This window comes from Bos indicus, chromosome 16, assembly GCF_029378745.1.
Source record: "Bos indicus isolate NIAB-ARS_2022 breed Sahiwal x Tharparkar chromosome 16, NIAB-ARS_B.indTharparkar_mat_pri_1.0, whole genome shotgun sequence".
Lineage (NCBI taxonomy): Eukaryota > Metazoa > Chordata > Mammalia > Artiodactyla > Bovidae > Bos > Bos indicus.
The window spans coordinates 31,365,820-31,392,290 of NC_091775.1; the positions used below are offsets into that span (position 1 = coordinate 31,365,820).

At 36.5% G+C, this 26,471-nt stretch overlaps 1 protein-coding gene across 5 annotated transcripts in view; it reads left to right on the top strand.

Moving 5' to 3' along the window:
- AHCTF1 (AT-hook containing transcription factor 1) overlaps positions 1-26,471 on the top strand; it is a 94,870-nt gene that overhangs the window by 56,420 nt on the left and 11,979 nt on the right. For 4 of the 5 annotated variants that reach the window (XR_011560766.1, XM_019976349.2, XM_019976347.2 and 1 more), the window contains exons 22-32: positions 9,218-9,362; positions 9,443-9,574; positions 10,242-10,392; positions 10,849-10,999; positions 11,330-11,437; positions 15,036-15,228; positions 16,670-16,873; positions 17,553-17,967; positions 22,840-22,963; positions 24,890-24,987; positions 25,946-26,154. Coding sequence is in view for 4 of the 5 variants with exons in the window: in XM_019976349.2 (XP_019831908.2) it covers positions 9,218-9,362; positions 9,443-9,574; positions 10,242-10,392; positions 10,849-10,999; positions 11,330-11,437; positions 15,036-15,228; positions 16,670-16,873; positions 17,553-17,967; positions 22,840-22,963; positions 24,890-24,987; positions 25,946-26,154 (1,930 nt within the window). In the remaining variant the exon portion in view is untranslated. The remainder of the gene's footprint in view (positions 1-9,217; positions 9,363-9,442; positions 9,575-10,241; positions 10,393-10,848; positions 11,000-11,329; positions 11,438-15,035; positions 15,229-16,669; positions 16,874-17,552; positions 17,968-22,839; positions 22,964-24,889; positions 24,988-25,945; positions 26,155-26,471) is intronic. The other variant, XM_019976348.2, reaches the window with a different exon arrangement.

Genomic DNA, 26,471 nt, shown 5'->3' on the forward strand with positions numbered 1-26,471 from the left:
GTAATTTCAAAACTGTATTTCTCAAGTACAGTAAAGCCTCAGTTATCTAGTCTCCAAAAACATAGCATCATTAAGTGTCCTTTACAGTAAGTGCATAAGTTAAAACAAAGGGCCACTCAGAATGCCATTTGTGAGATAACATGTTTTCAAATTCAATAAATGTTTAAAATAATTACTGAGGTGTTGTTCGGTTTTCTAGCTGTTGTGTGAATTTATATTAATTAATCTACATTTTAAAATGACAATATTGGAATAGTTACTGATTGTAACAGTTGACAGTCTCAGATAGATCTGAATTTATACCTGAATTCTGCTACATTCTGAAATATGATCAGAAGCAGTTAAATTATCCTTTCTGAGCCCAGGTTTCCTCCTGGGTTAATAATGACTGCTTTGCAACATTTTGAGGTTAGTTAAATGGCATAAGCACTATTACAGTTGCAAGTAGTAAATCATTAGTAAATGGTGGTGAAAGTAAAAGTTGCTCAGTTGGGTCTGACTCTTTGCAACCCCATGGACTGTAGCTTGGCAGGCTCCTCTGTCTGTGGAATTCTCCAGGCAAGAGTACTGGAGTGGGTAGCCGTTCCCTTCTCTAGGGGATCTTCCCAACCCAGGGATCGAACCTAGGTCTCCCACATTGCAGGGGGATTCTTTATGGTCTGAGCCACCAGCGAAGCCCAGTAAAGGGTGGTAGATTGAACCTTCTTGAGTTAATCATCATTGCATCATTTATTTAACTTTTCAGCCTAACTCCTGCCTGTTTCCTCTACCACCTCTTCTTTATTAAGATCATCTTTCTCTTTCTGTGAAACCTGTATGCTGGTAGCTTTTCAGTTATATGAGCTTTCTTTATGGACATACCATCACAGTTATGGCAAATAGATTTACCTAAAAGTAATCATGATGCACAGTACACGATAGCCTAAAAGTAACAGTTTTAGATTTTTAGCTCTTAACATTATGTACTCAGTCTTAGTAAAATAGAAGTACAATAGAGCTGGAAAACCTTTTTGTATAGGTGTAATCATTATCTTTATTCTTTCCACTTTCTGTGGGTTTCATTCTGCTGTGCTTTTTAACTCAAGTTGGTTTCTCATTTTCAACCTTTTATCTTTACTAACATAAAAAGGTAAATCTGAATGTTCTGTATATTACTTTGGCATCATCCCACAATTTTTATGGTTATTTTTTTCGTAAGTATTTTTAATTTTCATTATGATTTTTTTCTTTCCCAATTAATTATTTAGAAGCTTTAATGTACAAATATGGTTTAAAAAATTCTTTTCTCTTTTAATTGCATTGTGACTCCATAATGTGATCTACACATGGATCAGATGGCCAACACCAAAATCAGATTGATTATATTCTTTGCAGCCAAAGATGGAGAAGCTCTATATAGTCAGCAAAAACAAGACCAGGAGCTGCCTGTGGCTCAGATCATGAAATCTTTATTGCCAAATTCAGACTTAAATTGAAGAAAGGGGGGAAAACCACTAGACCATTCAGGTATGACCTAAATCAAATCCCTTATGATTATACAGTGGAAGTGACAAATAGATTTAAGGGCCTAGATCTGATAGACAGAGTGCCTGATGAACTATGGACGGAGGTTTGTGACATTGTACAGGAGACAGGGAGCAAGACCATCCCCAAGAAAAAGAAATGCAAAAAAGCAGAATGGTTGTCTGAGGAGGCCTTACAAATAGCTGTGAAAAGAAGAGAAGTGAAAAAGCAAAGGAGAAAAGGAAAGATATACCCATTTGAATGCGGAGTTCCAAAGAATAGCAAGAAGAGATAAGAAAGCCTTCCTTTCCTCAGTGAACAATGCAAAGAAATAGAGGAAAACAACAGAATGGGAAAGACTAGAGATCTCTTCAAGAAAATTAGAGATACGAAGGGAACATTTCATGCAAAGATGGGCTTGATAAAGGACAGAAATGGTATGGACCTAACAGAGGCAGAAGATATTAAGAAGAGGTGACAAGAATATACAGAAGAACTCTACAAAAAAGATCTTCACGACCCAGATGATCATGATAGTGTGATCACTGACCTAGAGCCAGACATCCTGGAATGTGAAGTCACGTGGGCCTTAGGAAGCATCACTACAAACAAAGCTAGTGGAGGTGATAGAATTTCAGTTGAAATATCCTTCCAGGATATTTCAAATCCTGGAAGATGATGCTGTGAAAGTCCTTTACTCAATATGCCAGCAAATTTGGAAAACTCAGCAGTGGCCACGGGACTGGAAAAGGTCAGTTTTCATGGCAATGCCAAAGAAGGCTCAAACTACTGCAAAATTGCACTCATCTCACACGCTAGTAAAGTAATGCTCAAAATTCTCCAAGCCAGGCTCATCAATATGTAAACCGTGAACCAGATGTTCAAGCTGGTTTTCAAAAAGGCAGAGGATTCAGAGATCAAATTGCCAATATCCCCTGGATTGTCGAAAAAACAAAAGAGAGTTCCAGAAAAACATCTATTTTTGCTTTATTGACTATGCCAAATCCTTTGGCTGTGTGGGTCACAATAAACTAGAAAATTCTGAGAGAGATGGGAATACCAGACCACCTGACCTGCCTCTTGAGAAACCTGTACGCAGGTCAGGAAGCAACAGTTAGAAGTGGGCATGGAACAACAGACTGGTTCCAAATAGGAAAAGGAGTACGTCAAGGCTGTATATTGTCATCCTGCTTATTTAACTTATATGCAGAGTACATCATGAGAAACACTGGGCTGGAAGAAGCACAAGCTGGAATCAAGATTGCTGGGAGAAATATCAATAACCTCAGATATGCAGATGACACCACCCTTATGGCACAAAGTGAAAAAGAACTAAAAGCCTCTTGATGGAAGTGAAAGTGGAGAGTGAAAAAGTTGGCTTAAAGCTCAACATTCAGAAAAGGAAGATCATGGCATCCAGTCCCATCACTTCATGGCAAATAGATGGGGAAACAATGGAAACAGTGACAGACTTTATTTTCTTGGGCTCCAAAGTCACTACAGATGGTGACTGCAGCCATGAAATTAAAAGACCCTTGCTCCTTGGAAGAAAAGTTATCACCAACCCAGACAGCATATTAAAAAGCAGAGACCTTACTTTGCCAACTAAGGTCTGTCTAGTCAAAGCTATGGTTTTTCCAGTATTCATGTATGAATGTGAGTGTTGGACTATAAAGAAAGCTGAGTGCCAAAGAATTGATGCTTTTTAACTGTGGTGTTGGAGAAGACTTTTGAGAGTCCCTTGGACTGCAAGGAGATCCAACCAGTCTATTCTAAAAGGAAATCACTTCTGAATACTCTTTGGAAGGACTGATGCTGAAGCTGAAATTCCAGTACTTTGGCCACCTGAGGGAAAGAACTGACTCATTGTAAAAAACCCTGATGCTGGGAATGATTGAAGGCAGGAGAAGTGGATGACAGAGGATGAGATGGTTAGATGGCATCACTTACTCGATGGACATGAGTTTGAGCAAGCTCTGGCAGTTGTTGATGGACAGGGAAGCCTGGTGTGCTGCTGTCCATGGGGTCGCAAAGAGTCGGACATGACTGAGCGACTGAACTGAACTGACTGAAGGAAGGTTTGCTGGACTTCTTGGTGGTTTAGTGGTTAAGATTCTTCCAGGACAGGGAGTGAGCTTCGATCCCTGGTTGGGAAACTAAGATCCTGCATGCCTTGCAGTGCAACCAGTAAATAAACTTTAAAAAAATGAATAAGAATGAAACGTTTGCATGTTGCCTCCTCTAATATGTATGTGTCTATTCCTTGTAATACTGCTAACTTTTTGTATTTTGAATACAGTATTAGGTACATAAAAGTTTAAAATTGTTATTTTTTAATGACTTTAACCTCTTATTGTAGAATAACCTTCGTCATGAGTAATTGTTAACATAGCTACAACAACTTTCTGTTATTTATGATTCATCTTTTCCTAATATTTAACTTTTACACTAATCACTGGAAATCAATAGTTGCTTGTTTACATTTCTGAATTTTTTTTTCATTGTGATCTCTATGATCCATTTCAAAAGACTGTTTATATTTGATCTGTCATTTTTAGAGCTTGTCACAGGAGTGTTTCTAAGGCTGTCTTCTTGCTGTGTTGCCAAGAACCCTCCATACATTTCTTAACTTTACTGTTAACCTGCTAGTTTTAGCCTTTCATCAATTGAAGTGATTTTCTTACTGCTTTTATTGGCATCGTGCCTTCCTGCCATGAGGAGCAGGAGAGTATTGGGTATATGAGAGTTACTTATTTTAAAATTTATGTTTAAATGTTGGCCCAAAATGGAGCATCAATTTCTTGAAGTTGGAGGTAACTATGCCTTCTCCTGTTGTAGGAGAAACTGAGAAAAATATACTATCATTTGTCTTTTGCTTTCAGGTATGCTTACTGTTATTAGATTCGTTTTTGATAAATCATAAATAAATTAATCTTACTCTTACCTCGTGTATCTGCTCACTGGGAGTGGATATCATACTTTAAAGTGGAAAACTTGAAACATATCCAGGGACTTCTCTGATGGTCCAGTGGTTAAAAAATCTGCCTTGTAGTGCAGGGGACATGGGTTTGATCCTTGGAAGGAGAGTGAAGATCCCACATGCATCAAAGCAACTAACCCCTTGGGCGGCAACTAGAGAATCTGAGCTGTGAAGATCTCTCATGACACAATGAAGATCCTGTGTGCTTTAATTAAGACCTACTGCAGCGAAATAAGTACATATGTGTGTGTGCGGTTTATATATATATACACACACACACACACATATGTAGCATATATATAATATTGTATATATGTGCAACCCCATGGACTATAGCCTGTCAGGCTCCTCTGTGCATGGAATTCTCCAGGCCAGAATACTGGAGTGGGTGTCTGTTCGCTTCTCCAGGTGATCTTCCCAATCCAGGGATTGAACCTAGGTCTCCCACATTCTAGGTGGATTCTTTACCATCTGAGTCACCAGGGAAGCCTGTATGTATATAGGCTGGGAGAAGAGGGGCAAGAATACGGTTCTTTTTGTTTTTTGAATAATAAGATATTTACATGCTTTTTTCTAAAATTACAAAAGGATACACAGTAAATTCCTAGCCTCCTAAGCTTCCTCACAGTACTAGTGTATCTTTCCTAAGACATTCTGGGACATTCTGAGCAAATGCATATGTATGTCATTGCTGCCCCTCCCCCCCTTTAAAAAATACATGCTGTCATCCATCTGCAGTATATTTTTAAAAGTAATTTAGTTTGCAGTTCATTTCCTGATAGTACATAAAGAGCTTCCTTATTTTAATCATTGCATGATAGTTCATTATGTGGATGTACCAGTATTTGTTTAACTGCCTTCGCTTAGTGAACATTTGGGTGGTTTTAATCTTATGCCATTTCAAACACTGCTGTGTATGAGTATCCACCTATTTTACACAAGTGCAGATTTATTTTGTAAAATCCTGGGAGTAGAATTACTGGGTGAAGAGTATAAGTGTTAGTCACTCAGTCGTGTCGGACTCTTTGTGACCCCATGGACTGTAGCCCACCAGGCTCCTCCGTCCAGGGAATTCTCCAGGCAGGAATACTGGAGTGGGTTGCCATTTCCTTCTCCAACTGGGTAAAAGGATATTTGCAATTTTAATTTTGATAAGGCATATTGCCTTCCATGTATGTCTCACTTTGTGTTATACCCTTTAGTTAGGCATTTATCGAGTTGATTGGTGAAAATGGTAATATTAATGTGATTAGTCTCACTATAATAATAGAATGCATCTTTTCATGAAGAGCTATTTTATGAAGTTAGAATTGCCAGTGTTTTATGACTCTTTGTCTCTTCTATTTCAATATTATTTAATCCTCTCACTGTTTCTGTTACTACTTTGTGATTTTTGTTTTATCATTTAAATTTTTGATGCAGCTGAAATTTATTTTGGTTCAAGCATTTTGTAAGAAGATTACAGAATACACAAAAGTAGAATAGTACTGTAGTACTATGAAAATTCCATATACCCATCCTACATCAGATTTAACAGATACAAGATTTTATTATACTTACTTCATCTATTTCTTTATATTAAAATTAATGATTAGATGTTCATTCATCTTCATTATCTATTTTTCTTTCTGTAGAAATGGCGTGCTCATTTTTAACACTCCCAGATTTCTGATTTAGGGGAAAAAAACTACTTCTCTTAAATACTCAGGTTATAACAACCACACTGTTATCCCTGTCCTGGTAGAAGAAGGAGTGCAAGGCAATTTCAGATGTAGATTTTTAGGTGATACACCTAAATGTTTTACTTATTTGCACTGTTGTTTTTATAAGTTTTGTAGAATATGTAAAATATTCTAGTCAAACAATAAAAATTTTAGGGTCCTGAACTGCCAGCAGTGGGATTTTGCTTCCCCAAGAAACTTTGTATCTACAGGAAGTCTGGGACAGTGCTGCTAAAATTTCCTCAGATGCATTTTCATTATGAATACTAATTGCTGTAACTTGGTTCATGTATTCTGTGTTTTTTATGCATGTCAGTTATTTATTTACAAGGCGTTATTTCAATTTTTGTGATTATTTCAATAAAAACTATAGTTAAAGCCTTTGGTAGGGGTGCTCTGCCTGGTCTTAGTTGTGGCATGTGGGATCTACTTCCCTTACCAGGAATGGAACCTGGGCCTCCTGCACAGGAAACGCAGAGTCTTAGCCACTGAACTATTAAAATCAAAATTACCTATTCACTTAAAATTAGGAATGATGACTTTTTTTTAGAAAATTATTCCTATCTACTTGCCCTTTTTTATTCTACTCCTGCTTCTGCCTTGACACTTATCAGCCCTTCCAAAAATTCTACATGTGAGACTAACCATTGTTAATCTTAGTATGTGTCTTTCAAGACATTTTGTTGTTTATATAAATACATAAAGACTTACAGGCTTTGTTTATTGGTTAATTTTTAGAAAATCTTATTATTCATGTTGTTTTAAGCCTATTTTTACTTATCAGTGTATCATGAGACACATTGCTTCATTTAATGACCTATTGCTCACAGAAGGATGTTTCAGCAGCCCCACTTGGTTTCTAAAACTGTCTAATTTGACCTAAGTTCTCCAATCAGATCTTGCTGTAGATAAGCCAAAATCTTACTAAGAAGATTTGCTAAGCTAAGTCCTCCACTTTCCCATAAACACAGTATGCTGTTTCTGTCTCTAGGTCTTTGCTCATTTTCTTTTCTACTCTTCTCGTGCTCAGTGTCACTTTCTTAAGAACCTCACTTGAATATTTCTGTGAGTTCTGTCCAGATCACATTAGATTTTTGTCTTCTTGAACTCTTGGGTTCAGATGGCCCCTGACTTAACAATGCTTCAACTTATAATTTTTTCAACTTTAAAATGGTGCAAAGCAATATGCATTTATGAAGTAGTAACCATAGTTTGAATTTTGGTCTTTTCCTAAGCTAACTATATGCAGTATGATTTTCTCTTAATGATGCTGGGCATCGACAGTGAGCTGCAGCTCCCATTAACCCACATGATCATGAGAGTAGACAACTCATACACTCAAAACCATTCTCTGTCCCTACAACAATTCTGTTTTTTATTTTCGGTGGAATATTTGATAAATTACATGGAATAGTCAACATTTTATGATAAAGTATTTAAAGATGCCTTATTTTCTTTACTACTTCACAGTGATTAGTATTCAATAAAATTTTTAAGTACTTTTTTTTTTTATTTTTTTTATTTTTAAAAGAAAATCCATCCTGAACCCTCCTCCCTCCTCCCTCCCCATACCATCCCTCTGGGTCGTCCCAGTGCACCAGTCCCAAGCATCCAGCATCGTGTATTGAACCTGGACTGGCATCTCGTTTCATACATGACATTTCACATGTTTCAATGCCATTCTCCCAAATCTTGCCACCCTCTCCCTCTCCCACAGAGTCCATAAGCCTGTTCTATACATCAGTGTCTCTTTTGCTGTCTCATATACAGGGTTATCGTTACCATCTTTCTAAATTCCATATATATGCATTAGTATACTGTATTGGTGTTTGTCCTTCTGGCTTACTTCACTCTGTATAATAGGCTCCAGTTTCATCCACCTCATTAGAACTGATTCAAATGTATTCTTTTTAATGGCTGAGTAATACTCCATTGTGTATATGTACCACAGCTTTCTTATCCATTCATCTGCTGATGGACATCTAGGTTGCTTCCATGTCCTGGCTATTATAAACAGTGCTGCGATGAACATTAGGGTACACGTGTCTCTTTCCCTTCTGGTTTCCTCAGTGTGTATGCCCAGCAGTGGGATTGCTGGATCATAAGGCAGTTCTGTTTCCAGTTTTTTAAGGAATCTCCACACTGTTCTCCATAGTGGCTGTACTAGTTTGCATTCCCACCAACAGTGTAAGAGGGTTGCCTTTTCTCCACACCCTCTCCAGCATTTATTATTTGTAGACTTTTGGATCGCAGCCATTCTGACTGGTGTGAAATGGTATCTTATAGTGGTTTTGATTTGCATTTCTCTGATAATGAGTGATGTTGAGCATCTTTTCATGTGTTTGTTAGCCATCTGTATGTCTTCTTTGGAGAAATGTCTATTTAGATCTTTGGCCCATTTTTTGATTGGGTCATTTATTTTTCTGGAGTTGAGCTGGAGGAGTTGCTTGTATATTTTTGAGATTAGTTGTTCGTCGGTTGATCACATGATCACATGATCATGAGAGTAGACAGCTCATACACTCAAAACCATTCTCTGTCCCTACAACAATTCTGTTTTTTATTTTCGGTGGAATATTTGATAAATTACATGGAATAGTCAACATTTTATGATAAAGTACTTAAAGATGCCTTATTTTCTTTACTACTTCACAGTGATTAGTATTCAATAAAATTTTTAAGTACTTTTAAATAATATGTACATAGTATCTTTTGGGGCTTCCCAGATGGCTCACTGGTAAAGAATCCACCTGCCAGTGAAGGAGATAGAAGTTTGATCCTTGGGTCAGGAAGACCCCCTGGAGGAGAAAGTGGCAGCTCACTCCAGTGTTCTTGCCTGGGAAATCCCATGGATGGAGGAGCCTTGCAGGCTACCGTCCATGTTGGTCGCAAAGAGTCGGACACAACTAAGATGCATGCACAAAGTATCTTTGGGATTCTTCAGGTGGATGTCTTGTTTTGAACATTTTAAATAGCTTTTCTAAAACTAAACTTTGATAAATATTGATTTCAGGTGCATGGTGGAGGCCTGGACTTTACTGCGACAACATTCTAATAGGTTGAATATAGAGGAGCTGCTCAAGCATACATATGAAGTCTGTCAGGAGATGGGCTTAATGGAGGATTTACTGAAGCTACCATTCACAGACACTGAGCAGGTAATGATTTGTCAGTGTAAACTTATATCTGGAAATTCAGGATAAGTTAATAGCTTACAAATCTATTTTGTTCTTTGTAGGAGTGTTTGGTGAGATTTTTACAGTCCAGTGCGAGTGTTCAGAATCATGAATTCCTTTTAGTTCACCATTTGCAGCGTGCCAATTATATTTCTGCCTTGAAGCTGAACCAGACTCTGAAGATTAATCTTATGGTACAGTTGAACTTGTTTTATTATGGGGGGACAAGAGAATAGGGAAAACAGATGACTTCATTATATAAGAGCTTTGTATAATCTTGAATTTTGAAAATCCTCACTTTCTGAAGCAGAATTGACAAACAGGGTGTTGTTACTTATCCAGTTCTTTTATATGTGCCATTTCTGTTTAGGTATCTGCCCACAGTCTTGCCAGACTAACTACTTTACTCACTCAGGAAAAATAGCAACTGGTAGAGGACAACAGTAGGAAATAAATAGTGCAAAAAGCATGGACTTTAGGGGTTGGACTAATTGTTCGTTGGCTCTGTGTGCTTGGACACACTCTGAACCTTGGTTTCCTTAATCGTAAAAGGAGAGTATCTTTTGTGAGGGTGCACAGACGTGTGTGTGATGGAACATGTTGCTTAGTAAATGAAAATCATTGCTTTTATTAGTTGTAAATAATCAAGGCTGGGAAGGAGAGACTTGGAATTTATCAATGGGTAAGAATTGATGAAGCAGTTAGGTTGTGTGTATGATGTCTTTGGTTTGGAAGAATGGGTATGTAGAAAGGAGGAAGGTGTTCTTGTGTATTCATAATTATATTTTAATAGTAAATAATAGGCATAGCACCTAACATTTTTGAAGATTAAATTTTTACCAGTTATGTTATGTTCTGTAGAATGATCGTGATCCTCGTTTGCGAGAGAGATCAGTGACTCGAAATTCTATAATAGACCAATATGGGAAAATTCTTCCTAGAGTCCAGCGAAAATTAGCCATTGAGCGAGCAAAGCCTTACCATCTGTCAGCATCATCAGTTTTTCGAGAAGGTAAGATTTCATTGAAAAATGTCCTAAAATATTGCACTAGAAAAGATACTGAATGATTATCTTCTGAAACCTTTGTTATCTTCTGTTTAGCTCAATTTTGCTTTGATTCATCACAGTGATGCTTTGCGGTTTTGTTTGTTTGTTTATTGGTGGTTCTACCCCAAGAAATCGAAAGCTTCCTTGGAACTTTTAATCTTTCTAGTTTATTTAGTACAGAGTGACAGAACTCTCTTGATTTCATTTGAAGACTGCTGACTTTTAGAAAACATGTAGACAAATTATTTCACTGTCTCCTAAAAGCCAAAATTGTTAAATTTCTGCACGTATATTGCTAAACCAAATATAATTTGAACTACTCATGTTTTGTTTTCGCCAATCACTTTGCTGTATTTGTCTGTCTACTTTAAAATCCTGGTGTTAGAGATGAAATTAAATACTACCTTTTTTGTTTCACAGTTTCTAGACCAAAACCATTATCAGCAGTTCCAAAGCAGGCTGTAACTGGAACTGTGTTAACAAGATCTACTTTCATCAATAATGTGTTATCTAAAATTGGAGAGGTCTGGGCAAGTAATGAACCCGAAAATAGTATCTCTGTCTACAATAGGTATGTTTTTCTTACACCTTTTACACTCATGCTACTTGCTAATCTTCCCTGGGTTATCAGCTGCATTCATAAACAATCCAGCCTTAGAGCTAATTAGCGTATGTAGGAAAAATGTTTTGTGTTGTCTACTTTTCTTGCAAGAAGAACATTCTTTGTTCTTAAATTTGAAACCAGTTATGTTCATTGTTATTTGTAAATAAGCAGAATATACATGGTAAAAAAAAGATAGCCCCCCTCCCATCTAACCTCACCTTCTTACAGTGTTTGTATTGATAATTTAGTCTTCTTTGTGATACATAATCAAAAGTTAAATTTTTATTTTCTCTGTAGTCCTAAAGTAGAAGAACCCTCTCCTGTAGCATATTCTCTCCCAGATCCAGAGCTGCCTGAGGCATTTGTTGGAACACCAATTACAAAGGCATCACAAAGAATTTCTAGGTAAGAATTTATTTAATCACTTTTAAAAGACAGTATTAGACAAGAATTACACTGATACGATATTTGTCTTAATTTCACTTACTTCACTTAGTAATGGTATTCTCTAGGTTGATCCATGTTGCTTACAAATGGCAATATTTAATTCTTTTTTTTGACTAATTCCATTATATATATATGTATATTATATATATGTCCATTATATATTTTTTAATGAAGCTCCATTCTGTTTTCCATGGTGACTATACCAATTTATATTCCCAGCAGCAGTGTTAAGAAGGTTCTCTGTTCTCCATACCCTCTTTAGCTTTTATTATTTGAAGACTTCTTGATGATAGTCAGTCTGACCAGTGTGAGATGATACTTAATACTTACACTATAATTTTAAAATTATCTTTGAAGTTTTCATAAATACTGTTTTAAATTATTGAAGGAGTTTATAATGCTTCCTTTAAAAAAATAATTTGGGCAGTTTTATAGTAATTTTAAGGAATTTTACATCAGCTGATAATCTACTTAGAATTTTGCCTAATGATTTCAGACTGCTTAAAAAAAAGCAAACTTTGTTGTATTAAAATCATAAGCAAAATAAATTATTAATTTGTTTTCTTTAATCTCTCTGATTCAGACCCATGAATGAAGGTTATTTTTTATAAATCCCAGCTGATCTTGGTTGGCTTCTAAAAACTTGCCCCTGTTTAACTGAGCCTACTAAGATGTCTTAAGTGGCTTTAGTACAATAATACTTTTATTTCTTAAACCTATGGTTATTAGAAAAGTAAATAGTTAAATTGAAATTTTGTATCCAAGATGGAACTGTGGTTGTTTATTGGAGAGTGGAGAAGTGTTCATAATCATCAATAGCAGAGTACAAAAAGTATCTCTTAATGTAATGATTCTTTCTCTTTAATAATATGACCATAATTGTTGAAAATTTTTGACATTTTGCAATTTATCCATGACAAAATGACATAATTTTGTTGAAATAGTTTTGATACTAAGAATAAAGGTACTCAGAATAAGTTAATAACTTAAAAACAATTGGGCTCAACCCATTTGTAGTGTATATAATGGACATCTTTTCAAATCATGAAAGGATTTTCCCTTTTTTGGGTTAGATTTTATTAAATTGAGGTTCTTTTCCTTTATTACTATAAGGAGATGGTGAGAAGGTTGCTTCAAATAGAAGTCATTATCACTGACATGGTATTTTTACCAATAGTTTTGGTTTTTTTCCCACAAATCACTTTTTCTCAGTTCCTTTGTACTTGAAAGTGAAAGTGAAGTCGCTCAGTGTGTCTGACTTTTTGCGACCCCATGGACTGTAGCCCACCAGACTCCTCCATCCATGGGATTTTCCAGGCAAGAGTACTGGAGTGGGTTGTCATTTCCTTTCTCCAGGAGATCTTCCCAACCCAGGGATTGAACCCTGGTCTCCCTCATTGTAGGTAGCTGCTTTACCATTGAATAGGTCTGCAATTCAAGAAGGGAGAAAGAATAAGTGTTCAGGCCTACTAATGGCCTAAAGACTATTATGAGAATCCTTTAAAACTGGTGTTAATGCATATGGAATAGAGCTGATTGAGTTGTGAATATTTACCTTTTATAAAAATCATTCCACTTCTTGCTTCTATATTTTTCAAATTGGGTGTGTGTTAGTGTAAGTAAAATTTAATGGATTGTGGCTTAGCATAGATAATATCAATGGGCACTGAATATAGTAAGGCTAAATGCCGTTTTATGTAATTCATATGTGTATATTTTTACATATGAAAATACATTCATTTGTGTATGTGTATAATCTAAAATGCATTACCTACTTGGATCATGGTCAAAAAGTTGTTGAGGAAATAAAAGACCTAATGTGATATTTAACACTTTCTTCAGAAAACAATCAAAAATGTTTTTCTTGATATCTTTTTTAAATGTAACTTAAACACATCAAGTCTTGTTAGTATAAGAATTTTGCTTTTACTCAGTAGGTGTACCACTTGTTGCACAGACCTTGCTTTTGAGAAATAATCTTTCCTAAATAGACACCTTAAACATAAATTTAAGCCCAATGCAAGGCATTTAACAAAATACCTATTTGGGATAGCTCAATAAAAAAGTGAGCAAAAGTTTACAAATATATAATTTGAATGCAAATGAAGTAGAGAAGGAAAGAAGAATCAGAAGACAACAGAGAAAGAAATGTCTAGCAATCTGACTGAATATTCTTGGTTTGGTAGAAAGCTCAAAGCTGTGCTTAGTACAGAATAACAAATGCAAAGATGCTGTATTTAGAGGAAGAAAATACTTCCTGTAAATATTTTCCCACCACATAATAAGTTGTTTTGAAGCACCTATGATTTCTGTTGGTCTGCCATCTCTCGCAGCAAAAATCTTGAACTTAAAGGATAGAATGGCAAAGAAGGCATAGCAGCAAGAAATTATTATTTCTGGGCACCAAACCTACTTTTCTGGTTATTCTCAGCTGAATCACATAGGCATCTTGGGGTAGTGTTTTTGTTGCTAGGAATGTAGCCATAAAATAAACTATTAGGAAATTGGGAAAGGAGTGACTGTATGTTTGTAAATGGTCCACAAAAATTGTAATCTGAAAATTTCACCTTCAAGTTTATTTATTTGTAAATTAGGTTTTTAAGCTGTTTGGACTGTGCATACTTAATACAAGTCACCAATGAGATCATTTCTATCATCTGATATGATAAGAATGTCCAGGACACTGTAGGAAAAAAAAACCATTGAGTATAGTCCTGGGATTCTCTTTTGCTACTAACCTCATTAATTTGAGAAAATTAACATTTCCTTTGGTTGCTAAGTGTAGTGATCAGAACCATAAAGGTAAATAAACCAGTATTCATTATGTAAATTTCATGTAGGTGAAAGGAATTTCTAGGTTGATGAAAGTGAATTGCAGTGAATGGCTTGCTAGGGAAGCGTTACATTGTTTTCTTGAGTGCTTGAATCATTAATAGTTTGTCTTCATTTGAAAATAAATGCTTGGCACATAGAGGGGCTCAGTAAATATTGGTTAAGGGAGGGAGGAGGGCTATAACTCCTTTTGAGGGGGTGGGGAGCGTGATCTGAGAAGGAAATGGCAACCCACTCCAGTACACTTGCCTGGAACATCCCATGGATGGAGGAGCCTGGTAGGCTACAGTCCATGGGGTCATGAAGAGTCGGACATGACTGAGCGACTCCACTTTCACTTTTCCATTGGAGAAGGAAATGGCAACCCATTCCAGTATTCTTGCCTGGAGAATCTCAGGGACAGAAGAGCCTGGTGGGCTGCTGTCTATGGGGTCGCAGAGAGTTGGACGTGGCTAAAGCGACTTAGCAGCAACAGCAGCAGTGGGAGCATGATCAAATTGCTATCTAGGTTTCATAATTCTCTTTTTTCACTACTGAATTAATTCTGATTTTTGAAACTAAGGGTGGCATTACAGACAGTAATATACTTGTCTGAATTTATATTTTCATATGGTGAATATAGAAGTTTGCATAATTAAATGGGATACTGATTCTTTTTGTTTCTTCAGTATAACTCAAATATGTTACCAGGATTTTTCTATTTATATGTATACTGTGATTACAGACTGCTGGATTTGGTTGTTCATCCTGTCCCCCAGCCCTCTCAGTGTTTGGAGTTGATTCAGCAAAGCCCCACAAGGTCTCCTTGGTCCCTGGCATCTAGTTCATTGCCAGTAAGTTCACAATTAAAAGGATCACGTCAGAATGCCTCCAGGGCTTCAGAATTACATTTACTTGAAACTCCTCTTGTTGTTAAGGTAAGTATTATATTACATATCTAGCATCTAGTATTCATAGTGAAGCTAGGAAGTTCCTTACAAATAGCAGAGAGAAATAAAACTATTTATAATCGACATCTCTGGGTAATAGGGGTTTTAAGCCTTTATTTTCCCTTTTTCTGTGGATATGTTTCCAAAATGCTTACTGTATTATAAATTAGCCTTTTTTCTTTGAAAAATGCTTTCATGTTCTTGTTGTGTTTTTTTTTTTTTCTGATGCCATTTTGCTATTTCATCAAATACTTTCTCATTCTTAACATTTTTTAAGTTTTGTATTAAAATTCTAGCTCCTTCAGTAAAATTATAAAGTGTTACTCTTTCCTGCTATCAGTAGGAAATTGCTTTTTCCTTCACCCTTTCTGATAAATTACTAGCAGAGAAACCACAGCTAAACTTGTGATGACTGGTAACAGTGGATTTTTAGCTTCCTGTTGGAAAGCCATTTTCACATATGTTCTCTGCAAGTTCCTTGTCCGGTATTCTGGATTGAGTCCCAGAACTTATTTATTTTTTCCTTAATTGTTTCTGGATATCCAGCATTTAAAGTGAAGCCAAGAAATTCTTATTTTTCAAACTGGATAAAAGATACTTCAATAAATGCTATTCCTAAAATAGTTATTAAAAGAAATTGAAAAGGTGGTTGCTAAGATTAAGTTCCTAATATTTAATATCCAGTATAGTATTTCTAACTTTTTTCTTCTATAGAAAAACACTCATATTTTATATAATCTGCTGTTAAGTTCAAATGAAATTAAATGAGGGAGTAATTTTGTACTTGCTACCAAAAAGAATCTAGGAAAAAAATCAATATAATCTTATGATGGATCTGATGGAATTTAATAATCTAATAGGATCCAGTAATTTGTTTACGAGTCCTTTAGAGGAGAGGTTAAGTGAGGAAATTGTTTTTGCTATCTAGTTCATCTGATTATTTGTAATCATTGTAGTAAACCATAAGAATTCTCATAAGTAAGTCAGTTACTATTGAATTCATGTAATGGAATTATATTTTTTCTAAAACATTCTTAAAGTCAGTCTTATTAATTTAGATTAGCTTGCTATAATTAAACTAGATTCTGTTCTTCACACAGTACCATCTCTTTCACCTACTACAGTTTTCTAAGCAATAGTTAAATAATTTATCTTATATCAGCACTTTATTTTTTAAGTTGAACTTAAACCTAGGAATAATCAAGGTTTAGAATGATTATGGATGCAATTTTATGTTTTGTAGCCTTATAAATAGAAAGCACTGAGTAGAATTTTATGTTTTCTTTCCAGTAATCTATAATAATACTTATTGATGTTTTTATTGGAGATGAGAATATAGTCACCATTGCCACTCATTTGGCTCTGTCTGTCCTTACTTAAGTGTCTTTTACAAACACTAATGGTGAATTCCATTTACTCTGTGTCATAGAAAGCTAAGACTTTGGCTATGTCAGTTACTTCCTCTGGATTTGCCGAGTTCACTCCTCAATCCATCCTAAGGTCTGGTCTTCGAACAACACCTTTAGCATCTCCCTCTCTGTCACCTGGAAGATCTCTTAGTCCTCCTTTACGACTCAAAGAAACTAGAATTTCGTTCATGGAAGAAGGTGTAACCACGAAATGGACTGCTGCTGTAAGTTTGATAATAGTTGGAACAAAAGGACTTCTTAATAATATATTAAGCTCCTATCAGTGTAAATGATATCGCTATAGATTTTTATATACAGTCTTGCAGATAGTCATAAAATCAGAAAACATTAATTCAGAGAGAAACTTTAGGGCCTTGGCTAAACCAAACCTACCATTTATAGGTGAAGAAAATAGGGCTAGAAGCACTATTAACTTCCCAAGTTAAGTTGTCTATAACCACATAGTTACTTGATAGAAGAAATGGGACTGGAATTAAGATCCATGGTTGGTTTTGTTTGTTTGTTTTGGAATGTCTTTGTTTTTTAACCTGTATTGTACTGCTGCTCTTAGTAAGTTCCTAGTTTGTTGTCTGTTTGGGAGGGTATGTCTTTAGAGCTTCACTGTAGGTTAATAGGAATCCATTGGTGGTTATTGGGCATCTTGCCTATTCTGTATATTAGTCTTTTGGAAGTACTGATCTATTACCAATTAGAGAATCATTAACAGTCATTAACTTTTAATCATCAGTCTGAGGAGAATGAATTAGAGTAAGTAAATTTTGATGGAGAAAGAATTTGGAGACAAACAGAGCATGGAAAGGGTGGGTGTGATTGGGATGGATAAGTTAGATTTAACTGATTTTTACTAGTAAAATTTTTTTTCTCCAAATCTTAACTTGATAGACTGTAGATGACAGCAAAGCAAAAACATTTATTACTGCATCTTTACATAAATGTGGGGCTCCAGCAGAAACTGAATGGCTGAAAAACAAAGATAAGACAACATCTTTCCCCCTGGATAGCCCTGAAGAGGAACATCAAGAAATGGATGTCAGATCACAGGATACAACTTCACAAAGTTTGGAGAAACTGGATGTGAGCGTAGAAAATAGCAATACTTCCACCAGATCAGACCAGACTACCTTAGAGTATCAGGATGCTCCATTACCAGAAGACTTTGAAGATATTTTGATAGCCTCTAAGTCAGTGAGCTCTTCCACTGAACTGGTTGCTAATTTAACTGAACAGACTGAGAAGAACAGTGATAAAGATACATTTGAACCAGGAGTGACTCCTCCAGAGCCAGAGAAACAAATGGGTAAGGACTCATCCCAGATATTCAAAATGGCCATTGATATCCTTCAGTAAAATTTGGAATAGAAGTTTCTCTACCATAAGAAAAGCAACAGGGTTAAATAATTACATGATCATAGCACAGTAGGTTCTAGCAAGAGTATACGTATCTTATTCTTTCCACTTACAAACTTTGATTATAAGTATGTATGAGGTTTGAGAAGAGGAGAACTTAATGTGTGTTCTGTTTTCATTTGGAAATGAAATTTAGAAAAGAACAGTAATGATTAAGGAAGCAATGTCAAATATCAGTGTGACTTAACGTCTTCCTATAGTTATGAGAAATAATAATACTACTTTTAAAGATTACGTTAACTTACCCATCCAGAAGCCTCAACTTTCTGGAAAGCTGCTTAGGAAACGAAGTTCATTCTGCTCTCCATCCCTGCCTCCAAAATAATCACTAGAAAGTGAAAATAAATGTCCAAAGACCCATGAATATATTGTCTTTATATTCATTTATCAAAAAATGTTTGAGCCCCTAGTCTTGTGCAACGGACAGGGTCCTGTTTTGTGTGTGTGTTAGGTATTAAGGATAAATAAAGTAGAGGATAAAGAATAAAAATGTGCTAGATGTTAAGGATAAACTAAGTAGACATGGCACTTGCCTGCATGTAATGTAAAGTCTAGTGAGTGAGTGAGAGTTGCTCAGTCATACCTGACTCTTTGCAACCCCATGGACTGTAGCCTGCCAGGTTCCTCTGTCCATGGAATTATCCAGGCAAGATTACTGGAGTGGATTGTGGATTAAATCAAACAAGTGCGTACAACGCAGTTTGATAAATGTTATGGTGGGAGACACAGTAGGAACCAGTGGAACACAAGAAGGGAGAAACTTTGCTTAGAATTGGTGGATCAGAAAACTTAGTCTATGTTTATCTTTCTTACTCCTGAAGATTTAACAAGCTTATTTAAAGATAATTCCTATCTTTAAATCTGTAAAACCAGTGTAAAAATGTGTGTCATAGTGGTTTCTTTGGGAAAATATTTTCTGCCTAAGCTGAACTAAGGTTTCTTAAAATGTGAATCCAGTGAAGTTGGGGCTAATACTGTCTTTATTTGATAAACGTACACATTATTAATTGGACATGGAACAACAGACTGGTTCCAAACAGGAAAAGGAGTACGTCAAGGCTGTATATTGTCACCCTGCTTATTTAACTTATATGCAGAGTATATCATGAGAAACGCTGGGCTGGAGGAAGCACAAGCTGGAATCAAGATTGCCGGGAGAAATATCAATAACTTCAGATATGCAGATGACACCACCCTTATGGCAGAAAGTGAAGAGGAACTAAGAAGCCTCTTGATGAAAGAGGAGAGTGAAAAAGTTGGCTTAAAGCTCAGCATTCAGAAAACTAAGATCATGGCATCTGGTCCCATCACTTCTTGGGAAATAGATGGGGAAACAGTGGAAACAGTGTCAGACTTTATTTTTCTGGGCTCCAAAAACACTGCAGATGGTGACTGCAGCCATGAAATTAAAAGACGCTTACTCCTTGGAAGGAAAGTTACGACCAACCTAGATAGCATATTCAAAAGCAGAGATATTACCTTGCCAACAAAGGTCCGTCTAGTCAAGGCTATGGTTTTTCCTGTGATCATGTATGGATGTGAGAGTTGGACTATGAAGAAAGCTGAGCGCCGAAGAATGGATGCTTTTGAACTGTGGTGTTGGAGAAGATTCTTGAGAGTCGCTTGGATGCAAGGAGATCCAACCAGTCCGTCCTAAAGAAGATCAGTCCTGGGTGTTCTTTGGAAGGACTGATGTTGAAGCTGAAACTCCAGTACTTTGGCCACCTCATGCGAAGAGTTGACTCATTGGAAAAGACCCTGATGCTGGGAGGGATTGAGGGCAGGAGGAGAAGGGGACAACAGAAGATGAGATGGCTGGATGGCATCACTGACTCGATGGACATGGGTTTGAATGAACTCCGGGAGTTGGTGACGGACAGGGAGGCCTGGTGTGCTGTGATTCATGGGGTCTCAAAGAGTCGGACACGACTGAGCGACTGAACTAAACTGAACACATTATTAATTGCTTTAAGAATTTCAGTTCAGTTGCTCAGTCATGTCCGACTCTTTGTGATCACAGGGACTGTGGCACGCCAGGCCTCCCTGTCCATCACCAACTCCTGGAGGCTGCTCACACTCATGTCCATTGAGTCAGTGATGCCGTCCAGCCATTTCATCCTCTGTCATCCCCTTCTCCTCCTGCCTTCAATCTTTCCCAGCATCAGGATCTTTTCAAATGAGTCAATTCTTCGCATCAGGTGGCCAGAGTATTGGAGTTTCAGCATCAGTCCTTCCAATGAATATTGAGGACTGATTTCCTTTAGGATGGACTGGTTGGATCTCCTTGTAGTCCAAGGGACTCTAAAGAGTCTTCGCCAACACCATAGTTCAAGAGCATCAATTCTTTGGCACTCAGCTTTCTTTATAGTCCAACTTTCATATCGATAGATGACCACTGGAAAAACCATAGCTTTGACTAGACAGACCTTTGTTGGCAAAGTAATGTCTGCTTTTCAATATGCTATCTAGGTTGGTAATAACTTTCCTTCCAAGGAGCAAGCGTCTGTTTATTGCATGGCTGCAGTCACCATCTGCAGTCATTTTGGAACCCCAAAAAATAAAGTCTCTCACTGTTTCCACTGTTTCCCCATCTATTTGCCATGAAGTGATGGGACCAGATGCCATGATCTTAGTTTTCTGAATGTTGAATTTTAAGCCAACTTTTTCTCTCTCCTCTTTCACTTTCATCAAGAGGCTTCTTAGTTCCTCTTCACTTTCTGCCATAAGGGTGGTGTCATCTGCATATCTGAGGTTACTGATATTTCTCTTGGTAGTCTTGATTCCAGCTTGTGCTTCACCCAGCCCAGCATTTCTCATGATGTACTCTGCATATAAGTTAAATAAGCAGGGTGACAATATACAGGCTTGACGTACTCCTTTTCCTATTTGGAACCAGTCTGTTGTTCCATGTCCACTTCTAACTGATGCTTCCTGACCTACATATAGATTTCTCAAGAGGCAGGTCAGATGGTCTGGTATTCTCATCTCTAAGAATTTTCCAGAGTTTGTTGTGGTCCACACATTCAAAGGCTTTGGCATAGTCAATGAAGCAGAAATTGATATTTTTCTGGAACTCTCTTGCTTTTTTGATGTTCCAGCGGATGTTGGCAATTTGATCTCTGGGTCCTCTGCCTTTTCTAAATCCAGTTTGAAAATCTGGAATTCACAGTTCACGTACTGTTGAAGTTCGCTTGAAGAATTTTGAGCATTACTTCACTAGTGTGTGAGATGAGTGCAGTTGTGTGGTAGTTTGAGCATTCTTTGGCATTTCCTTTCTTTGGGATTGGAATGCAAACTGACCTTTTCCAGTCCTGTGGCCACTGCTGAGTTTTCCAAATTTGCTGGTATATTAAAAGCACTTTCACAGCATCATCTTTTAGGATTTGAAGTAGCTCAACTGGAATTCCATCACCTCCACTAGCTTTGTTTAGTGATGCTTCCTAAGGCCCACTTGACATCACATTCCAGGATGTCTGGCTCTAGGTTGGTGATCACACCATCATGATTATCTGGGTCGTGAAGATCTTTTTTGTGTAGTTCTTCTGTGTATTCTTGCCACCTCTTTTTAATATCTTCTGCTTCTGTTAGGTCCTTACCATTTCTGTCCTTTATTGAGCCGTTCTTTGCATGAAATGTTCCCTTGGTATCTCTAATTTTCTTAAAGAGATCTCTAGTCTTTCCCATTCTATTGTTTTCCTCTATTTCTTTGCATTGATCATTGAGGAAGGTTTTCTTATCTTCTTGGTATTCTTTGGAACTCTGCATTCAAATATGTATATCTTTCCTTTTCTCCTTTGCCCTTCATTTCTCTTCTATTCACAGCTATTTGTAAGGCCTCCTCAGACAGCCATTTTACCTTTTTGCATTTCTTTTCCTTGGGGATGGTCTTGATCCCTGCCTCCTGAACAATGTCACGAAATTCCATCCATAGTTCTTCAGGCACTCTATCAGATCTAATTCTTTGAATCTATTTGTCACTTCCACTGTATAATCGTAATCTAAGAATTTAGGACTGTCTTTATAAATAGTGTGTCTTTAGAAGTTCACATACTCTTTTGATGTGCTGTGTTCCACTAAAATATTTGAATGGTAACTGTTTGATGAGGATGTTATTGGCAGTATTTTGACTCAGTTCAGTTGCCAGTCATGTCTGACTCTTTGCGACCCCATGGACCTCAGCATGCCAGTCTTTCCTGTCCATCACCAACTCCCAGGGGCTATTCAGTACTCAGACTCATTGAGTCAGTAATGCTATCCATCCATCTCATCCTCTGTCATCCCCTTCTCTTACCTTCAATCTTTCCCAGCTTCAGGGTCTTTTCAAATGAGTCATTTCTTCACATCAGGTGCCCAAAGTATTGGAGCTTCAACTTCAGCCTCAGTCCTTCCAGTGAATATAGTGTTTTCATTGACTAGTCCTAAAATGATGAAGTGGTCTCAAATAGACATTTTTATTGTTTTGTGGGGAGTATTATATAGCACAGACTTTAGAGTGAAATCAGCTAGATTTGAATCTTGCTAGCTCAGCTAGTTGATAACCTGTTAAGCCAAAAGTATTAGTTAAAGATGAAAGAGGGGATTGGGGTGGGGTTTGGCCTAGGCTCAGAGAATTAGAAGGAACTGGTAGTCTGATGCCAAAGGAATAAACTAAAAGTATACAAAAAAGCAGACCCAACAACTTACTAAAAGGTAATAAGCCAAGACTGTAAGTAATTGCTAAACATTTAGTAAATATATATGTTCATAACTGTATTATTTACAGGCACTTTAGAAGATGCAGAAGCAAAGGATGGCTTAGTTGTGGAGGGTGTGCTTTCAGAATTAAATCACTTAAGCCCCATTCAAGGAGTTGAAGCTTCTCTTTGTGTACCATCAGTCCGGGAAGAGTAAGTTTATAGAGAAAATTTCAAATATTGATAATGTTTAATGAAGCTGTGAAACAGTAGTGAATATTGGTATTTGTTCCATGCATAGATTAACTCTTATTTAGATCTTTCTTTGTCTCTGTCATTTCCATTTTGGTACTGTATCTGTTATGTAAGAAATTCATTTGTACAACTCAGTGTTATTTAGTAGTTATTATGAAACGATACCAAATGTTTCCTAAACATACAGAGACATGATAAATTGAGGCAGAACTCTTGAGAATCACCAAAGAATATTATTTTTGTTGAAAAACAAAAGTTTCACTTACGGCCACACATTCTTCCATGCTCTCCTGCTTTCAGTGGTCTCAGAGTAATCTGGTATGTATCTTATAGCACCAAGGCAGATCATAAGGGAGATGGTTCAGAGACAGTATTGATCCTTGCCATTTGGTTGCTACAAGACTCAAGTTAAAAGTTATTGTTTTTCAGTGACAGCTTGAACTATTATGCTGCCAGTTCTTCAGTTTCATTTAGCACTTAACACATTCAGCCAGTATACTAGGTGATGTAGGACAGTGCTACTTAAAGTGTGGACTAATAAAGTTGATGCTAGTTACTGAAGACTTTATGGTCTGCAGCAAGATAGCAGCTTCTATTAAAATACTTATCAATAGCCTTTTTGGAAGTTAGATGAACTAATCATTGAGGTAGTTGATTGACCTTCTGGCATAAACTCCTTATCTCATTGCAAGACTGGACGCATTGTATATCAGCACTTTGGAGTAATGCAATTGTAGAGAATACAATAAAAAATTGCAGCTTCAATTATCAAGAAGTTGTAAGGGTATAATTTACTAAAATTAACCCACATAAAACATGACAATTTAAGATACTGTAAATGCTTCACTGTAAGTTCTGAGAGTGATTTCACGGACCATCCATAAAACAGTATTATAATCATCACCTCTCATACATTTAACTCAGTCATATTCTTCACTTCTGAGAGAGAAATCGTGGAAACTGCAACTTTGCCAGTCCTTCATGGAAAAGGAGGGAGAAAATAGTACGAAAGGATCATCAAGATTGTTATTTAATTCTAAGGTTTTAAAATTTTTAATGAAAATTAGTATAAATTATAATGGGTTCAGTGGATAACAGCAACAACAAATCAAAAAGCAGTCACTTGATCAGAAATTTGGCATTCATCAGTGTCAATCTAGGCGAATATTCAACATCTTGGCAAGCTAGTTCCTTTTTAAATGTAAACTTATTTTGTTGTTGGTTCTTGGTTATCCTTACTGTAAACATTGTGATTAAGATAAGTCTTACTAATATACCTATAAATAAATGTGTACATATTCCAAATGCATACTTTTTCTTGAACTTTATAATTTATTTGTCCCATTTTAAAAGTCAGCATGCTTTAGTTGGCTTCAGGGGAAGGCCACCTCAGAATACAAAGGGACCACTGTCAACTCTTCCTAGAACTTTCGTCAAGTAGATTAGTAGAGGTTACATTGGTCTCCCATTCTGAGTCATTTATCATACTTTTTCCAGTTGGCCTTAAAATATTGAATCTACTGAGTATATAGGGGAAATGTCCATACTATTTGACGGGTTTATTTGAAAAATGTTGCCACTGATAATTAAAAATTGACATCCATGTAATTTATACTGACCAGCATTTTAAAATCATTTTATTTGTAGTTTAAGGTTATGCCATTATTTTCAACAAAGTAAAATATTAGAAAATAAGAAAAACAAATACAACATTACTTGTTTCTAAATTCACTTGTAAATTATATAGTTGTATTATTCAGAATGTACTTGCATTGTATATTCTCTGAACATTGGTTTTAAAAGTAGGAGTTGGGGTAGGATTAAAGCAGGTCAGAACAGATGGGATCTTCTTAGACACTGAAGTATATGTTTCTCTCCCTGAAGGGAACTCCTCAGCCTGAAGTCCACAGTACCTGTTTTAGACGAAGGACTGGTCTCTGTTGAAGCCTATACCTCTGCAGTTACAGCAGGTAACAATAAATGTATGTATTGTTTTGACTTCAGAATCATTTCACTTCAGTGTTTTGTCTAAAGAGTGTTCTATTCTTAGAGCAAAAGAATCTGGATCACAGTCCAGACTGTTATATGTTACGCCTCTCCAGTTGTTTCCCTAGCTAAAAATAGAATTCTCAGGAAGCGTGTCAGCTATCAGAGCAGTTGGTTGCTTGTAAAACACTCTGTAGTTCTAACAGTAGAAGTCTTAGAATGGTTTTTGTGGACGTATTTAAAGAGGAAAAAAGTAAATTACCGGTCCCCACCCAAGACTGTATACCTGGTTTTTGACCTTCTGGGTTTCAGGTATCTACACAGGGTTACTTCCATATATATTCTGTGTTTGTGATAACTTACAGCCAAGATTGGCTTATTGTTATTAGAAAATAATCACAAACATCTGAATTTGCTCCAGGGAAGATAAACAGATATGTGGAGTTCATTTGACATTTTTTTCCCCAGTGAATTTTCTTTCTTCTTCCTTGCCTTTTTTTTTTTTTTTTTTTGAGTGTCTTCTCAGTTAGACACTGGCTATTCAGAAATGAGTTTGTTTTGCTATTTCATTTCTGCAGTGAATATTACTGTGTATACATCTTCACATGTTCTGTGTCAGTATTTCTTTCACATAGATTCCCAAACATGGCCTTGCTAGGTCAACAGGTGTACACAGGTTTTTAATTTTTTATTGTTTATATTTTATCTTTTTGAAAAGCAAATGCGTATTGTCTAAACTGAGTGAGTGGATACTGATGAAGGAGGAGTACTGTATAGACCCTCGTAGGCTTTTCCTCTTCGAAGCTGTTAGAAACGTTTTGACACTCTTGACAGTTGTTCAAGGAAATGTTAAGTGCAGTGCAGCCTTTCCTCTTCTGTGTGCTTCCCCAGTTGTGTATATATCTTTTTTTAATTAGTTTAAAACATGGAAGATTAACTCTCATTTTTTTTCAGCCATGCCCGAAGTCCCTGGTGATAGTGGAAGATCTGGGCCTGTTACCTCTGAAAGCCCTGTAGTCTCTGAACATAGGCTTGACCAGGAAGTAGAGTTGAACTTAAAAGAAGATCATGAAATAGAAGTTGATGTACTAAAAGCAAGTGTTGACTTACCAGAAGAAAAGACTCCAATTTCTGATGATCCTCCTGATACTCAAGAAATTCATGTAAAAAAAATTATTTTTTATTTCCTTGTCAGTCTCTCAGTGTTGGTTTAGTTAGGTTTCAGACCATAGCTCTAATGTAATGTATTCATGCATTTCACTACTATGTAGAAATCCCTTTATAAAAATCTGTGTTTGAAAAGGTATATAAAATACATTGTGGAATTATAGAGATCATCCTTTAAGAAATTGGCTTCATGAAAACCAAAAGACTGTGTTAAAGAAGTCACAGTTTTAATAATTTTCACTCAGTATCCAGTTCAAATGAAAGGTCTTTTGGCCATAAGAAAACAGATATTAGCTACTCTTGAAACATGCAT